Here is a 12978-nt window from a genome sequence, read left to right as displayed (position 1 = left end):
TTTTTACCAAGGCATTGGGGAAAGGCGCAATTTGAGTTTTTTCTAAACAAGATGGGCATTCGATATCTTCACGCTCCACCTTGAGGGGGATGTTACAATAGGATATACGGAGTATACGAAGTACATTATGTTAATATTGTAATATTCTAAACATACGAAGTTACCTAATTAGCCTTCCCTCATGTAATATATATACGATTGAGATTAATGAGAATACTTGAGACATTGAGTTAATTTGACATATTTATTCTCACACCGTAACTTTCAACAAAATTTATACTTCCTCCGTTCCGAAAATATCGCACCATGGTTGACTTTTGCTCCTCTAACCATTACTTTGACCCTTAATATCTTAAATTGTGTGCAAGTAAAACTTTATAAAAAATTAATATTTAGAAAATATATATCGATACGAATCTAACGTGACCCCACATGACTAAAATTTCCTTACGTACGAATTACAAAAAAAGGGGCCAAAGTTGTAGTGTGAATAGTGTAAAAAACAAATGGTGCGATATTTCCGGAACGGAAGAAGTATAAAAAATGGTAAAACGCCTTTGATTCAATCAACCAACCTTAATCAAACAAATATGAAATTATGGATTATAGTCAATATTTTGGACCCATAACTTAAAATGACCTGAATTGAAATTACCAAACCCGAAATTAATCGACCGACATGTCTAGCTACGAGAAGTCAAGAAATCAATACCAACCCATGAAATATCTTCTACAATGATGGGTATTTTCCTTAGATGGGTTCTACATTTGTTAATTGATAGGAGTATTATGTCCAATTTGTCTTTTAAGCTTGATCCAAAAGACAAGCGTTTTCAACAAGAGGGAGCAAATGCCAACAAATCAAATAATATCAAAATCAATAATGATTCATTCAAAGAGAGGGATGGCCCCCTCAATCAATCTTCCATCCTCATCCATCCCCATACTTTTTCCATGTTTATGTCATTAATCTTTTTCTTTGACTCAAACTTAAACTCTCCCACTTTTAATTAATTAATTCTTAAATATAGCAAATCTCTTTAATTAGAAGTTTAGAACAAAACCATTAATCTTGATACCAAATCCAAATTCATTAAATCCCCCTTTTCCTAATTTATTCTCCCACCCATTCAACCGTTTAACACCAACAAACGTCCAAATCTCTTCAATTCTCCCTTCAATTTCTTTAAATACAGATCACATGTTTCACTCTCTTCTTGTCTTCTAGTATTCAATCAGTTTATGTTTGAAGGTTGATTAAACTTGTTGATTTAAGTTTTCTCGATCAAAATGGAACTTTTAGGTGCCTAAATTTTCTGGGTTTTGATCAATTTGGCTAAAACTGTTGTAAATTTGCATATAATATGTAAATTTTAATGTTAGGGTTTATAGGGTTTTGCAATTAATCTCCTTTTGGGTTGTTAATTGGGTTGAAATGGGTATTTATGTATTAATTTCTGTATTTATGGAGAACTCATCTCATTATTGATGGGGTTTGAGAAACATGGATTGATTAATCTGTTTTTGAGGTCAGGAGATAAGGGTTTGGTGTTGTTAGATTTGATTTGGTGGAAGATAAGAATATTGGGAAATTGAAGGATTTTTAGCAAATGGGTTCATCTGGGTTTCCTGTAATTTGCCTTCTACACTCAGTAATTGCTCTAGCTTGTGGAGCTATGATGATGTTTTATACAAAAGAAATAGCGGTATTTGGTCATGGTAAAGAAATAAGTAGCAAGCTTCAAGGATCTACCCCACATGATGAGCTATTGATCCAGACATCAGATTCATTTTCTGGGCTGCTTCTGTTTGTGATTGGGTTTCTTCTGTTGATGGTTGCATTTGTTAAGGACGCCAAGTTTCAGAGCTTTTTTGCCAAGGGGTGTGTGCTCCTACACCTTTTGATGGCTGTTTGGAGGGTATACTTCGAGAGGAAAGTCGAGGATCTTGCTCGTGATTTACCCAGGCAAGTAGTTGGGGATGCAGCATTAGCTCTTTCATGGGTGTTCTTTCTCGTTTTCTCGTGGCGAGAGAAGTATGATTGAATTGAGTTTTAAGGGGATGAGTTTGTGCAAAGTATTTGGAGGTTTTGCAATGGAAATTGCTGAACAATACAACTGTTGCGCGTTTCATCAGTGATACAAACTACAAAGAATCGAATTGAAGATCAACTTGAAACTATTGAATTCGATCTCACAGGAAGATTTTTAATGCTTTATGTGCTATTTTAAGTCATGAAATCGGGTCAAATTATTGAATAGGCAGAGGTCAAATGCCAAGTATATGTGTTACTCTGGTGACAAATCCCGAATAAAACTCCCAAAATAATAAAAGAATGTCTATAAGCATGAGCATTTTATCTTCATTATCTCTTTCCAGTCTGCACAGCTTATAACACTGTAAATTTCTGGGATCATTGTAAGAATTGCTTGGTTGATATTCAATCTTGTAAGTATGAGATTTTGCTCTCCTCTTGTGGTTTTGCACTATAAATGTATGTTATATCGTGGATGATCTATAGAATATTTGTATGCCTTGTTACCTGTGTGATTTGATTACTAAATCAAAACTAAGAGCTGAAATCCGCTCTTTTAGATACTTTGACAGTATTTTGATGTTTATGAGTTGAAGTCCTGCACATGTAGCAAGCAGAAAGAGCATAAGCATTGTTCAAGGTAGCATTAGAGAGTATAGAGACTAGAATCATGAATGCCTTCATCTACTGTGTAGTAGTGGTAAGAAAGAGCTTTTCATATGTTACACCTTAATACGTCTGAACTAGAGCTGTCAAAAACTGATCTGACCTGAAAACCCGACCGAACCCGTAATCGATCATGACCCGAAATTACGGTAAAACAGGTAACCAGAAACCCGATCCGAAAAAATCGATAATCGATTTTAACCCGATGTTGTAACACCCGAACCCGGCACCCGACCCGAAAATGACCGATAACCGAACTGACCCGACCGTACAATAGACCTGAACCCGATCCGATGTCAACCCGAAATCGATTGTAACTCGATACAACCTGCTATTGACCCGACCCAAACCCGATCCGATGACCTGTTTTGACAGCTCTAGTCTGAACGTGGTTTAGTGATTCACCACTGTGGTACAACTCGTACAAGTAAGTACTGACTGGTCTACTATAATGGTCTATTAACCAGTTCACTCCCCAGTTCCACACTCGGGAAAATATAATTGTCTTTTAACCAGCATTGCTATTTGCTAGCCTTTTATGCCCTTCTCTTGGTGGTCCTGGATAAAAAAAAATTACACTTTAAATTTTTGTTAAACATGCTTCATTGAGTGAATTCCCCATAGAGGTTGTCTCAGAGGTGTCAAAAGCTGACCCGACCCGAAAACATCACCTGGTTCGAACTCTAACCGAACTGGTTTGACCCGGAAAATTCAGGACCCATACTCGATCTTTAACCGATTGGACTCTACCCGACATCCGTTTCACCCGATCTGAACTCTACCCGTAACCAGTTTGATCCGACTCGAACTTCACCTGTCACCGCTTGGATTCCACCCAAACTCCACCCGACACCGGTTTGACCCGACCATAACTTCACCAGACACCGATTTTACCCGATAAATATCTGATTTGACCCGATTTGGTTTGACCCGAATTGTTATCTAATCGACACCGGTTTGACCCGACCTAAACTCCACCCGACACCTATTTGACCCGATTTGATTTCACCCGAACAATTACTAACCAAACTAGTATTGAACCATCATGGTTTTAACCTAATCTATATCCGACCCACTTAATTTTAACTTCAAATTTTTTATTACTCAAATTCATGTATTTATTTATTTTTACTTAACAACCTATTTTCCCTTTCTAATTCAAAATAGAATATTGAATTGATAATCTAATTTAGTTAACTTCACTTTTCTTTACTTATAAAGTACTTAGAACGTTATAATTACTTTATTAAATTCTATGTTTACTATCCATAAATGTAAATATGAAGTATAAATTTGCACAGTTTATATTTAGTACTCTGATTACATGGTATATCATATTATATTAAGGTAGATACAATGTATACAGCTTGACTGCTACAAAATTGTCATTGACTCAGGCTTATATTGTTTTTAAAACTTGGTGTATATTGCATCAAGTATTTTTATACAAGCTTTATCAACTAGTAGTATTATTTAGTAATATTAAATAAATTTAAAATTAAGTAATTGTTAACCTATTAACTTTACTAATTAAAAGGATATTTACTAAATGAGAGTTGTTATTATAATTCTTAAATGCAAATAGAAACTACAGTACTCAGAACAGCGTCCATTATTCTTAAACTAGCTCCATAATTACAAAATACTGGATTCGTTGTTAATTGTGATTACAAATTGATCCGGAACCATAAAATCATTAACCACAAAAATGCTCGCTCAACAATTGACAACGAACCGGGAACATTCGAGATTAATTGACGGCTTGCTTGCAAATTTTTAATGGGTTTTTTGGGTTTCTATGGCTAATCAACAGGAGGAATATTAAGGGGGTTTCGGTGTTGTCTGATGGGGTATTCGGACGACGCATATGGTAGGCGGTCGTCAATAGCGCTGGTTGGTGGGGTTTGGAGGTCCGAAAAGCAGAGAAGGGAAGAGCAGCTTGAAAAAGAGGGAGGGAGGGAGAGAAGAGGAGTGGGAGGCGGGTAGGTTGAGGGTAAAGGGTTTTAAGGAGTAAGTTTTTATAGTAAGGTCACGATCTGTGTATTGGGGGGTGATTTGTTGAGAGCCGTTGATTTTGTTTAATCAACGGTGTGATTTTCATTGAAGAGAGTTGTGTGGATTATGTTTTCTCTTTGCGACTTTGAAAATAAATTAATAAAGCATCCTTTTGGTTCAATTTAATTCGGGAAAATTTGGTAATATTAATCCAACCTTTGGCCGGTTTTCTTTTATTAATCCCACCTACGACATATTTTTTAATAATCCCACCTTTACTACCCAACGACTTTTATTGGGCTTAAGTGACCGATAACTGGTGAAAAAATCATCGAGATGGTGATGAATTGATGATGATGACTGAATACATCTAGAGAGAGTACTTCCACGTAGGGATATATTACCGCCGACAATAGGTTTATGACGTGTTGGGCCCAATAAAAGACGTTGGGTGGTAAAGGTGGGATTATTAAAAAATATGTCGTAGGTGGGCTTAATAAAAGAAAATCGGCAAAAGGTTGGATTAATATTACCAAATTTTCCTTTAATTCGTAAATATTAATTTGTCAAACTAAAACTTTTTTTTTTGTGTTAGCACTCGGTTTACCTTTAGGGTTAATCCGGATTCGGGGCAAGTTATGGGTGGATAGGTTCCAGTCCCCTCGCAATTGTTGTTGCGGGGGATCGAACACGAGTTCTCCCTACCATGTGAAAAGGGTAGGCAATACAGTAGCTCACCATGTGGAAAGGTGGGATACTAGTAGTAGTTCGGAAGTAATTTGTATGAACTTAAATGAACTTATCTGAACTTGACTGAACTTATCTGAACTTATTAAAACTTATTTTGTCTGAAATAAACTAATTTGTGTGTGAAAACGTCTGAACAAAACTTATTTCTGCTGAACTTATATTATCTGAACTTAAGTGAACTTATCTAAACTTATTTTGTCTGAAATAAGTCAAAACAAGTCCAAAAGAACAGTGCCTAGATGTGGTCAATGGGTTGTATTTGGTTTCAAACCTAATACAGATCGGAATATAATAATTACATATTGGTTCTTATTACGTATTGTATTGTTTGATACTTATAGTCTTATACGAGTATAAGTTATATGAAGTGCTCTATAGAATATATATTTCGTATTAATTAGTCGTTCAACACATTGATCTCTAATGATATATATAGTCAACTAAAAGAGATCTCATAGATTACGTCCCTGCATGTGTCTCATTATAATGTTATCAGATCCAATTAACTATTTACAGTTAAGTACTTTGTATACTAGTAATAATTGACCAATGTTTAATGATATAATCCAACTCCTAATAGTTATTTCCGCCTAGTTGTTATACTTTCAATTCTTACACTTGTAGAGTACGTTAATGTCTTGTGAATTTTGCGTTCTTATATGTCATTATGATCGTTAACACTTGACATATTGGTCGTGTTTGGTTTCCTGTCGACTGATACAATCTCATAGATTTATTGTTTCATACTTTAATGTATATGTTATCTCGATATAGCGTTATCAGTTTCAATTACCTATTTCTTGTTAATCAAGTACTTGTATACATGTAATAATCATTAAATGTCTAATGATATGATCAAATTCATGATATAAAAATGAATACTATGTTCTTTAAACCTGTTAGGACTACTAGTAAATTGAAGAATTGTTGTGATAAGTTATACGGAGTAGTTGTTTAACTATATTTGGAGTATATATTATGATGTATGTTCTTATACACTATAATCGTTATTATTTAGTAAGTTGAATTTCGTGTTAACTTAAAGAGTTATATTCTTAATTTCTTATAGATTTACATATATTGTATATCTATTATTTACATATGGTTCTCGTTATATAATCATTAATCATCTAATAACTTAAAACAAATATTGATATAAAATTATTACGATGTTGTAGTTTAGTAAATTTAAAATACTCGTAAATACGTAGATTAATAACTTGTCTAATTAGAAATAGAATGGAAAAAGTAATCGATAATGACTTGAAAAGATCTAGAATGAAATCGATTCAACCCGAGACCTAACTGAAATGACCCGAACCGATATCGAACTGGTACTGAATTAACCTGAACTGAAATGACCCGAGTCAAACTCTACCCGACCCAAAGTTACCCGACCCGGGTTTGACCCGACAAAACCCGTTTAGAACCCGACCCGGGAACACCGGGTCCGTTTTTTACCCGAATCGAACTTGAACCGACCCGAAATTTACCCGGACCCGACAACAATTGACCTGAAATTGACCCGAACCGAATAGACCCGACCCAAACCCGATCTGATCCCGATAACTTTTGATCCGAACTTGACCCGAACCGAATAGACCCGAACTGTCATGGGTCAACCCATAACCCATCCGGTGACCCGATTTGACACCTCTAGGTTGTCTAGGCCGCTGGTCACCAGCGACAAAATCATCCATACTCAGGGGTAAAATAGTATTTCACTCAATGCGTTGAAAAATCAAACGAAGTACAAAGTTTGGATAAAAATGACAGTAATTAATACAACAATGACAGTATTTCAATACAACAATGACATTATTTATGCAAACGATGACACTACTTATATAACACTTCGTAAACATATTTTTACCCATTCATTTAATATGTAACACTTTTACCCATTTATTTAAGTGGTCTGTTTACTTTTTCTATTTCATTTCATTTCTTTTTTGCTTGGTGATTGTGACAGTATTTTAATACAACACTGACAATACTTATATTACAGATAACAGTATATAACAAATTAGAAACACTTTTACACATTTATTTAAGGGTGGGCCATCTTTTCCATTTTTTTTTGGTGGGTATGGATGATTTTGTCTTTAGTGACCAACGACCTAGACAACCTCATTCCGGATATTCCAAAACTATTATCATTTGAATTATTTACTACTCCCTCCGTCTCTTTTTGTTCTTTACGTTTGGTATTTTTCACGCGTTTTAACGATTAATTAATGTTTGTTGAGATTCCTCTATTTTTTTTATTTAAACAAGACAAATTACGTTTATTTATAATGTTTTTACTTTTATCAAAATTTTAATATTGGGAATATGAGAAATATTTAATGTTCCGATGAAAAAGTGTGAAAGATTAAATGACTCAATGAATTTAATTGGTTAAAATAATTATTTGACACATATTTTGATAGAATATTATGATATTTATATGATAATATAAAAGGAAATGTAAAGAATATTTTGAAGCACCGAATAAGGAAAACGTAAAGAATAAAAAGAGAGGGAGAGAGTGAGTAAAGTTTAATCTTACATAAAATTGTCTATACTGGTTTGACTGCTACAACGGGGTTGACATTCAATACGAACTAATTACGGAGTACCAGTTTTTTAGGAGTGGCAATAACTATTTAGACAGAGATAAATTTTAATATATCACCCTAGTAGGCTAGTATGAGTGAAAAGAGGTGGCCCGTAGCCAGTGGGACATTTGCCGTCATGGGCAAAGGTGTTTTTGTTCTTTTTTGACTCAAGTGAAGAGTCATCCAAAGTAAAGAAAACCCAAACAGACGTACAAAAAATAAACAACTACGGAGAAGTTAAATGTGGCTTTAAATGTGGCAAAGTCACACCCCTAATGCGGGAGGAAGTAAAAATTACGGTATGTTATGTTTTTGTAAAAATATAACAGTAAAAAATTCACTGAAATGGTATATGTTTTAATCGAAATGTTATATGTTTTAATCAAAATGGTACTTTATTTTTAATGAAATGATACTCTTTTTAATGAAATGGTACTCTGTTTAACGAAATGGTACTCTTTTTATAATGAATGATACTCTTTTTAAAATAAATGGTGCATGTTTGCGTTGTGATGTGTTTGCTCATACATCACAGCATGCCGCCTCTCGAACCTCCTAGTGACATAGGTGGAGATAAACCCGATAAAACTGACATAAACTACCTATGTTTGATTTTCCTTACTTTCCGTAACTTAGGCCATGTTTAGTTCACCTTATTTCAGAACCTTATTACTTATTTAAGATCTAATCAGATCAGATCAGATCAGATCAGAAAAATAAGTTCAGATCAGATCAGACCAGACCAGAAAAAATAAGTTCAGATCAGATCAGATCAGACCAGATCAGATCAGACCAAATCAGATCAGATCAGACCAGATTATTATTATTATTATTATTATTATTATTATTATTATTATTATTATTATTATTATTATTATTATGGGAAAACACCAAAACGTTACAAGCTTAACAAGCTACAAAGATCAAGTGTACTACAAGAAGTTGGAGGGGAGCCGAGATATAATCTGGGCCCCCACTTCTCTAGCTATGGCGAACCCGATCCTGCTGAAAATGTGGGCAGCTGCTCGTGCCCCTATGTCCTGAGCCCTGGAGTACGTCTGGACCCGCTTCAGCAAAGAAACAACCCCTTTCTCTAATTCCCCAAAAGAAGAGAAGGAAAAAGGAAAGAAACCGTAACCCAAAGCCCTACAACGTGCCGCATACTTATCCTGCTTCCGCTGCACTGCAACCGCCACAACCCGACCCGGAACGAAGCCTGACAACCCAGATTGCGTCATAGGGGAAGACCCAGTCAAGTCAAATTATTATTATTATTATTATTATTATTATTATTATTATTATTATTATTATTATTATTATTATTATTATTATTTTATTATTATTATTATTATTATTGGTATATATTTATATCATTGTTATTATATTTAATATATTATTACTATTATTGCTTTTATAAAAACTAATGTTGTTGTTGTCGGTGCAATTAAAATCTATTATTTAAGGCATAAAAAAACATTAACAAAACATTCAAATTGATCATGTCCAAATCAAAACCATTAAGTCCAGATCATAAACGATATGATCAGGTCATGTCCATATCAAAACTGATTTTTATAGACCAGAACCATTATATATCCAGACTAGAACTGATATGATCAGATAATATCCAGATCATAACTGATATGTACAGATCATGTTCAAATCTGCAAAGATCTTGTCTACATAAAAACCGATCGTTACAGAACCAATATGTTCAGATCAAAACCGATTTGTACAGATCATGTCCAGATCAGAATCGATATGTCCAAATTAGAACTGGTCTAGATATCGACTATGTATAGATTATGTTCAGATCAGAATTGATCTGCAAAGATCATGTCCCGATCAGAACTAGTCTGTACAGATTATGACCAAATTAGAAATGATCTATACAGATCATGTTCAGATCAAAACTAATCTATACAGATCATGTCCAGATCATGTCTAGATCAGAACTGAACTGTACATATCATGTCCATATCAGAACTGATCTATACAACTCATGTCCAGATCATAACTGAACTGTACATATCATGTCCAGATCAGAACTAATCTGTACAGATCATGTCCAGATTAGAACTGATCATGTCCAGATCATAACCGATCTGTACAAATCATGTCTAGATCAGAACTGATCTGTACATATCATATCCAGATCAAAACTTGTATGTCTAGATCATAACCGATTAATCTAGATCATGTATAGGTTTATCTAATATAAGGAATAGTTAAATCATGAGCAAAGTCAAGTAAATAATATCAATATTATAAATTTGTGTAACCTTTATTTTACACGTAAGTCGTTTAATATTAATAAATGTAGATTTTTGTTTAAACTTAATTCTGAAGAATCAGATCAGGTCAGAAAGAATAAATTCAAATCAGATCATATCAGATCAGACCAAATCAGATCAGATCAGACCAAATCAGGTGAAGTAAATAGGCCTTATACTATTTTCGTGTAAGTTATCTCGTGAACTTTTCCGTCAAAGGCAAGGTCCTATAATAAATGAACACGAGCAAGCTTATAAAATCGAACACACAAATTCACGAGCTTAAACTGGTCAAATAAGAAGTTGCATTGAGCCTATAATTTTGTTCAAGATCATTCACTTACTAATTGACCGAGATTGTTCACATGCATATTAGCTATTGCCATGCCTAATTAGAATTACTCCATCCGTTTTTAAATATTAGTTCTCTTTGACTTTTTAATCCGTTTTAACTTAATATTTAAACATAAATATCTCTAAATATGTACGTTAAATATATACAATTTAATATTGTTTTTTTTTATAAAAAAATTGATATTGTTAAACCACACATTGAGACGAACATAACACGATTCCAGATGAATATGTTTGGAAATATGTATGGGAAAGAAATGAGAAGATTCTCTTCAACGATAAATAGTGACAAGATATCAAAAGGGACTAATAATCAAGAACAGGAGAAGTAATTGATTGGTCTACTGCTGACAGTTTTACTACGTGAATCCGTATCACTTACACAATTACACTGTTATTCATATTCACACCGTAGACAAAACTACTAAGTAGATGAGTTGAACTAGCTCGGATCAAAATTAACCCAACAAGGCGAATTGGGTGGGTCATGGGTGGGTTTAGTGGGTCGTGGGTGGGCCATGTGTGGATCGTGATTTGGGATTAGTTGACACATGACCCGCCTCATTGAATGTCATGTGGGTCGGGTCGTAAGTCGGGTCGTGGGTTGTGTCAGAAAAAATGGACACAGTACGTTGTGGGGCGTGGTGAGTTGTGCGGGATGAGTGGGTCTGATGGTGTGGTGGATTATGATATGTTTTGGGGCTTATGTAACTCCTATGGGTCAGGTGAGTTTGGTGGGCTTAGACGAGTTTAGTAGCTGGTGTGGGTCAGATGGTTTAGATAAATATTCAAGCATAAAAAATTACTCCTTACAAGTTTTATATGAACGTTAATTAATTAATTGTCATGTTATTAATTATGAGACCATATTTTCACGATACAAATATTAATTATTGGACTATACTATTTTCTATAGTACAAACATTATTCATGGGATTATATTTTGTAAGTAAAAATGTGGGTTGTTTAAGTTTCTTATAAGGATATACGGAGTATTGGGAAAAAAGATCTAACAAGGATTGAACACCAAACCTCTTTGTTAAAAGTTACACTTCTTACCATCTTAACCAACTACAACTTATGTAATATCTTTCCATATAATCCTATATATTCTTTTTACAATAAAAAAATACATTGAATAAAAGTGAATGCAAAAAATGAATGATTACTTAATTCATAAATTTACAATTATTACTTTGAAGAAAAGGATCCGACTTTGTTTAGATTTTTGGATGTGGGGTTTAATCGGGGAGGTTGTTGATCGGCCACTAATCTTATGTCACCACCGTAATTTGATGATGACACCATTTCTGTGTGCACATATTTTATAAAAAAAAGACCCGAATAAAAGTCAAAACCCGGGACAACACCCGGGTTACATACTAGTTGATTAAATAAAAAGTTGTAAAAGTAAGTACAATATTTAGGGACATTCAAAATAAAAAATAAAGACTATATTATATTTTAAGACGAAGGGAGTAATACGTACCCAAAATGAAAACTGAGGAGTACTCCAAAATTTAGATTAGCATAGTAGAAAGGTAGAGCATACGCCCGAAAAACAAACACGTCTTTTCAAATTTCTTTCTCTCTCCTCAACCATCCCCTGCCGTATTCTTCAACTATTCTGCTGTTCTACTTCCAGTTCTAGTCTAAGCCAATAAAGAAGAAGGCTCGAAGAAGGTGAAGAATCATTGTTTCACCGATTTGACGATTTCCAGATTCTCAATTGAGGGTATTACAATCTCAAGGTATGTCTATATTCCCTATTTTGATGGATAATCATCTTTTTATTTGAAAAATTAGGGTATGATTTTGTTAATTTAGATATTTCTTTGTCATGTGATGCATCAATTGCTCTTTTTCTAATTTTAATTAATTTATGCAATTGCCTTTACATGTATCTCATAATTATACTAATGTAATGGAGTCTAAATGTATAATCATAAACTTGTGCCAATGTGTTCTTCACTTGTTCCTCTTAATTCCTAAACATGTCCTTAATTTGTTATTTTGGCTTGTTGCAAACTGAAATTTTATCAAATTCGCTCACTAAAAAACACAGTAAGAATTTATTAAGTTTGGCAGGAGGCTTAAACTTAGGCTGCCATTATTATCAATTGCAGAATCACCAAGAAGAATGAAGCTAATTTGCATTTTCAGAAATTAAAATAATGAAAGTTTGACAACTCTATTGGGACTTTTTGGAATTTAGAGTAAGTACATTGTACATATCAATGGACAATGCCGGCTACTTATTAAAGTCTTTTGTTAATGAATTAATTGGCCGGAGATAGAGAAAACA

The 12978-nt window shown here is 34.0% G+C and overlaps 1 protein-coding gene across 1 annotated transcript; it reads left to right on the top strand.

The window, feature by feature from the left end:
• Nucleotides 1–817: 817 nt before the first annotated feature.
• On the top strand, nucleotides 818–2543 carry LOC110802819 (uncharacterized). The gene has a single exon (XM_022008283.2). The coding sequence runs from the start codon at nucleotides 1611–1613 to the stop codon at nucleotides 2043–2045; it is 435 nt and encodes a 144-aa protein (XP_021863975.1). The 5' UTR covers nucleotides 818–1610; the 3' UTR covers nucleotides 2046–2543.
• The last annotated feature ends 10435 nt before the right edge of the window (nucleotides 2544–12978 follow it).

Source organism: Spinacia oleracea, chromosome 4, assembly GCF_020520425.1.
Source record: "Spinacia oleracea cultivar Varoflay chromosome 4, BTI_SOV_V1, whole genome shotgun sequence".
NCBI lineage: Eukaryota > Viridiplantae > Streptophyta > Magnoliopsida > Caryophyllales > Amaranthaceae > Spinacia > Spinacia oleracea.
The sequence above is the reverse complement of the archived record's forward strand: the minus strand, read 5'-3'. Positions and strand labels throughout refer to the sequence as shown.